This window comes from Ailuropoda melanoleuca, chromosome 2, assembly GCF_002007445.2.
Source record: "Ailuropoda melanoleuca isolate Jingjing chromosome 2, ASM200744v2, whole genome shotgun sequence".
In the NCBI taxonomy this organism is placed as follows: Eukaryota; Metazoa; Chordata; class Mammalia; order Carnivora; family Ursidae; genus Ailuropoda; species Ailuropoda melanoleuca.
This window is the reverse complement of record NC_048219.1, coordinates 101574491-101580913: the sequence shown is the minus strand read 5'-3', so window position 1 is coordinate 101580913 and position 6423 is coordinate 101574491. Positions and strand designations below refer to the sequence as shown.

General features: G+C 49.0%; 1 protein-coding gene across 1 annotated transcript in view; it reads right to left on the bottom strand.

Moving 5' to 3' along the window:
- CCDC93 (coiled-coil domain containing 93) overlaps nucleotides 1–6423 on the bottom strand; it is an 87385-nt gene that overhangs the window by 1760 nt on the left and 79202 nt on the right. Inside the window, 1 exon segment of the mRNA XM_034642012.1 lies at nucleotides 3335–3448. Within this exon segment, the coding sequence (XP_034497903.1) occupies nucleotides 3335–3448 (114 nt within the window).

Here is a 6423-nt window from a genome sequence, read left to right as displayed (position 1 = left end):
AAATAAAATAAAATAAAATAAAATAAAATAAAATAAAATAAAATAAAATAAAATAAAATAAAATAAAATGAGTTATTGAGATTTGCTTGGGGAAAAAACCTCCAGCCAAAAACCAAGGGTGGGTGTGGGGGTAAAGGTGGAACAAGAACAGGCAGACAGTCATACTGTTATTAAATTACTTTCTCTACTTCTGTGTATTTTTTGAAAATTTCCATAAAAAAGATAAAACAGCAAAACTGAATAAATACATTCAGTTGTCACCCACTTCAACTTTTAAATGAGGCAAAAACAACTCAGCAGCATCAGCATGCCCCTGTGGCAGCGTCCCCAGCAGGGGCGAGTCTATGGACACAACGCTGACATGACACCTGAACTTCTCAGTAAAGGTGTCCTCGGCCATCACCTGCTACGTGTGAGCACTGACAAAGTTCCATGCAATCTACCGGAGGCCTTTTGGGAAACTACAGAATGATACTGTCCATCTGTTCAAAGCAAATACAGAAAGGGTCCTTTAGGCATTTCTTTCCAGAAGAGAAGGGAAAACACTTCCTTGCCTGTTTCCTTCCTACTAGAGACCATATGGGGCCCGCCATGTGCCAGACACAGTACTTCATCTCCCTCGAAATTATGTACTCAAAGTCAGCCTCATGAAAATGCATGGTCTGCATCCGTCAGTGCTAGGCTAGCATTTAAAGCTCGCTTTGGTGACCTACGAGAGACCGTAGTCTAGAGACATAATTAATTAACGTAACGCAGCAATTAAAGTGATTTCAGAGTATGTGTTGCTCCCTGGCAGAGCTGCTATTAACAAACCCTGCTGCGATGAGCGAGCCAATGGAAATCCGGAGATCACTGGATGTGTCTAACCAGCGTCTAGGTACGAGAGGAGGCTGGGAGTCAGGATGAGGGGGCACCACTGGGGCTCACTGGACATGGAGTACCCCAAACCCGACGAAGGGAATGACTAAGGGGGCCGGGGCCATGCTCTGCACGAGGACGCTGCGCTCTGCCTGGACAGTTACTGTTGCCAGCACGAGTGCAGACACCAGGATACGGTGGGACATTAGAACCCAGGAGAAGACCAGGCAGGCTGGGGAGAGGCAAGGAAAGAAAGCAGAACAGAGAGCTTTCTGGAAGACCCTGCGCTGGGATGAAAGTCTGCTCATTCAAACTGATCTTCTACCCCACAGGAGCTCTTATCAGGTACCGCCACTGTAAAACAGCAGAATTACTCCGGCTGAAGGAATGGGGCGGAAACTGGGGGGCCACAAGCCTCCGCTGCCACTTCTTCCTCAAACTACGGTGGCCCCCAGAGGGGCCAAGTCACCTCGGAGGAGCAGGTGGAAAAAGTTTAAGATTTTGGAACAGTGACATGCAGTTGCTAATTTTAAATTTTTGCCACGTAAAATGTTTAAAAAAAAAGGGAGTAAATACTATCATTTTCATGTCAAAAAACAAGAAAATATGCTTTTTTTAAAAGGTGAGTCCTTTAAATGAAATCTATTTAGTTGTCTGAAGAGTATACATTCCCCTTCCCCATTTCCCCCACGACTTGTTTTGGACGGAGGAAAATGGCATGGGCAGGCACATGGTCTAGGGGTCTCAGGAGCTCGGAGGGATGCACCCGTGCTCTCTGACACGACAGTCTCTGTGCCTGGGGAGGCAGGAACACAGAAAGCCTGATGCTTACCATCTCTGAAGGAACCGTTGCCTTTGGGGGTCATCTTAAGACTTCAGCCCTGAGAGTGTGTAGTGCGAGAATGAGCTTTTCCATTTCACTTTTATTTGCTTTGATTCTGACAGCTTATACTATCCTCCTTGATCTACTTTTTGTTTCTGCTGTCAAAAGGGCAGTGCTGCTGTGTCCAAGCAATATTTAATTCTTCCCCGCTGGGCCTTTTCTCTGAGTTATTTGCATTGAAGAGGAAAAAGAGCTCTGCTGGGGAGCAGTGGGTCCTGTTTGATCCCTGCCAGCTGGCTCATTAGCCCTCCCAAAACTTCAGCTCCAACCCTTGCTAACCACAAGGGGCTCCTGGACCCAGAGCACCTCAACCGCTCACTCTCCTGGCTGTCCGGCCTTAGAGCTCAATCCTGCTGTGTCCATGGCCAAGTCCGCACCTAAGAGAGACCTTCCCTGGCCACATCATCTCCATTAGTGCCCCCAGCCCTGGCAAAAACTGAAATTAGTTCTTATTTGTTATTACTTGTTTACTAGGGTTTGTATTTCCTAGCTTGTTGTCTGTCTTCCCAACCACAACGTCAGCTCCTGACACAGGGAATGGGTCTATTTAACAAACTGCTATATCCCCAGGGGCATGACAGGAGCTGGAAGATTATTTATGGAAAGTGTGAGAGATTATGAAATGTCTGTGGGTTGTGGCCCCCAAAAGTTAAATTTAAAAAAAAAAAGGGAAGGAGAAGTAGAAAAGGAGAAAATCGGGAAGGAAGGAAGGGAAACAAGTCTTTAAAAATACACAGGAATAAAATTTTTGGTATGAAAAGAGCATACTTTTTCTTCTGTAGGCCTAACACCAGGATACAACCTACGCCTCTAGTTCCTCAATACTCAGCAATGTCTACACTCACTGAAACCACACGGGTTTGGGTTAGAAAGGGGGAAGGAATTCCTGAAAATGACGTTGCTGGTATCCTAGTAAGTGAGAAAATGAAGTCCCCTTCCTGGAAAATCTCCTAAAGAAAGGGCAAACACTTTTCTCCCTGGACCCATGGAGAGTAACCCTGCTCAAATGCAGGGAGAGAAGATGGGGACAAACAAAATTCAGTTGAGCGCTGGGTGTCAAAGGAGGCGGATGGAGCACCAGATGCAGACCCCTCACCTGACCCAGCAAAACCCACCAATGAGGAAACAGGATCGGGGGGATTCAGTCACTGCCCAAGTACACAGCTGGTAAGTGGTAGAGGGCTCGAGCCCAAGCTGCCACACTCCGAGTTCACTCCTGCCACAGGCTTCTCAAGATCCCTCCCCTGCCTCGGACTGGGGGAAGGAAAATTCTAGATCTGAATGTGTAACGAATGGTGTTTCCAGGTGGCCTCTGAGGCTATTTTACTTGTGAGTTTAATATGCTTACTAAACGTTAGGGGAATGAAAATAAAGATGTGATGTCTCTTAGAACATTCGAGACTTGAGCTGGGCCAGCGAACCACGCAGTCCTGAACGACCTAGATGCGGTCCGTACCTTACTGTCGGATCACGTTGCTCTTGCCCATCCCCAGCCCAGTGGGAAACCAGGCAACCGCTCTGGTTTTTAAAGGCTCGTCTTGAGATGAACACAACCCCCCACAGCCCTAGTGCCCGGCCCCATCTCCCTCTTACCTCCTTGAACTCCTTCACAGTCTTAAAGTACAGCCTCTGCGTTTCTAACAGCCCCAGGTACTGGTCATTCAGCTGGTCTCTTCGCATCTTGTTCTCTTGCTTCTTCTTCTCCATCTGTTGAAACATTTTGGGAAATGGTGAGGAGGGGGCATATTGTGAGCAAGGGCTGCTGGCGACACCTAAAAGGTGACCAACATTTTCAAGGACTTTCTTCCAGTATTTCTCTTCTGTACATCATTTCTGAGACTGACCTATTTATTTACATGACGTTACATAAGGTTTCTCTAATTTATTCAGCAATTCTACCACTGGGCACTAACTGTCCCACGTGTGTGTGTGTGTGTGATCACAATCAACAGGCTGTGGTTCTCCACCAGGGGCTGTTTTGCCCCCTGAAGGGCATAGATGGCCACCGCCGTGAGGAGAGGGTGCTACCGGTACCTTCTGGTAGGAGCCGGGGATGCTGCTAAACACTCCACAACATACAGGACAGTCCCCACTCGACAAGGTGTCATCTGGTCCAAAATGTTAACTGTGTTGAGGTTGAGAAACTCCTATGTAAATAACTGAGTTCTCGTTCATTTAACATAAGTATTTCCATGCTATTGTATACTTTTTTAAAAAAAGATTTTATTTATTTATCTGGGAGAGAGGGCACAGAGGAAGACGACGACTTCCTGCTGAGCAGAGAGCCCAACACGGGACTCAATCCCAGGACCCTGAGATCATGACCTGAGCCGAAGGCAGATGCTTAACCGACTAAGCCACCCAGATGCCCCTATTGTACACTTTCTACGATCAAAACTTAAAAACTATACAATATCCCCAATCACATTGCTAACTTCTCCATCATGCTATTGGTGGAAAATTTAGGTTGTTTCCAGGATGGTGACCTCATAAACAAAGGCCGGATTTGGGTTAAAGAGACTTTCCTAAGATAACTGACAGCTTAGTCTTTCAACAGATATTGCATGGTCACCCCGCGGACTAAATGCGATGGTGACGAGGCGATGTCACTGCTCCCACGGGGGGCGCACGCTAGAGGAGCTGATGCTGACCAAGCACCTTGTACAATGAGCTCCGTGTGCAAAGTCCTATTTGTGATCGCTCGTCTGAAGAGGGTGACAGGGTTAGGGCACAGAGAGGCGGGTGGGTGCACGGCCTCTTCAGCCTGGATGGTCAGGGAGGGCTCCCTGAGGAGGGGACACTCGGGCAGAGTCGGCAGTGGTATGCGCACTACTTCCGGCAGCAAGCGAGAGCATCCCAGACGGTGAGGGCAGAAAGCTGTGGTGGCCGGCTGGCGCCCGGCCTGCCACAGGGGCTCAAGAGTGCGCTGGATGAAATCGCCGGTCTTCCGATGCCTGAGCAGGGCTTCCGAGTCACATGTTGGAAGGGACTGCCAGTAAATCCAGGTTAAAGTTGAACTGGCTACACTGTATCCCAGTCACCCCCTTCGGGCCACGGGACGATCACCTGGGGAACTGCAGCCCGGTGGCCCTGCAGCCTATCCCAGCCTCACTCAGGGGAAGGCCCATCCGCATGGGCATTGATGTGCCTGGTCCACTCCTGACCATGTATCCAGCTCCTAAGTTACCTGGTGACCTAATCCTGACCTCCCTGCCCACTTCTTTCCACAGGTGTGCACAGGGACACCGGTCACATGCTTGGGACCAGGTCTGGAGTCTGGTAACCCGCCTGGCCCTGGGATCTCCCAGAGGCAGGTGGTCCCCTCTGGGGACTTTGGTCAGGGCCACGTTACACTCAGCCCTGGCTCAGCAGTCCACCTTGCTTCCTTCTGGCAGGCTTCCTGATGCTGCCCAGATGACGACGGTCCTGCCACCACTCCCACTGATGTTACTTCCTGTGCCCATTTCCCACGGCTGCTAAGAACGTCTTCTGCTGAGCGGGGCTGGGGTGGGGGGGGGACTCACTGCTGGATCCCTAGCTCTTCAGTAGCATAGCCTGGCAGATCGATCCCAGGCCTTTCCTGCCTGCTCTGTCCTCCAGCAGAAAATCTGGCTGTGAATGACTATGTCTTAGTGATATCAACAGGGCACTTTAATAAGTTTAATTTGAATGTCCTCAGGTCCCACCATGAAAGGTAGTGTAGCAGCCCTGAAACGGACTGAGCCTGAGGCCAGAAAGGCCTGGGTTCCAATCCTACTTCTGTCACTTACTGTGTATCCTTGGACAGGTTATTTAATCTTTTGGAATGACAGGTCCCCTAGTTGCAAAATAAGGATAATATCACCTAGATCACAGGTTCAAGGTATATATGATATTAACTCATATATACCTTGAGTGAATGACACACCACTTGGTTCACAGTAGCTATTCAGTAAAGACTGTGTTTTGTCTTCACACTGGACACCGAGAATGTGTGTGGTAACAAGTGGTAAGAGTCCCCCTCACCCTCAGAATCAGGAGCTGACTCTTGGGTCTGAGTTTTTTTTTCACACTGTCCTAGCAACCCCTTCCCCAGGCCCACTGTTCCCAGTCCTTGCTCATCCTGTTCACACTCTAGGTCAGGAACCCCAGATTCTTTTGCTGAGCACTCGCTCCCAGTATTCCAGAGATCCAGAGACTTCGCCTCCTCAGGATGAGGTCAAAACGCCTTCCACTACATGACTCTCTCTTCACTATGGAGCCCTTCGTGCACCATACACACCTTTCCTGTTACATGTACACACTGCTGGTCTATGGTCTCCTCTGCGTGCATCCTGCACCCACTAATCCTGGGGGTGTGTGTGCTCTGCAAGGACAGACTCCCTGCCACATATACTCTGAGCAGGAACCATCGTGGCATCCATACAGGGAGGGCTATGGTTTTTTAAACAGACGTCAAAAGACATGCAGCCAAACGAATGTTGTTCTGCAAAGACAGCCTTCTTGCATTTGAAGTGCCAGCCTATGGACTCTGAGAAATAAACTGAGGGCTTCAGAGGGGAGGGGGGTGGAATGGGATAGGCTGGTGATGGGTGGTAGGGAGGGCACGTATTGCATGGTGCACTGGGCGTCATACGCAACTAATGAATCATCGCACTTTACATCAAAAACCAGGGATGTACTGTATGGTGACTAACATAATA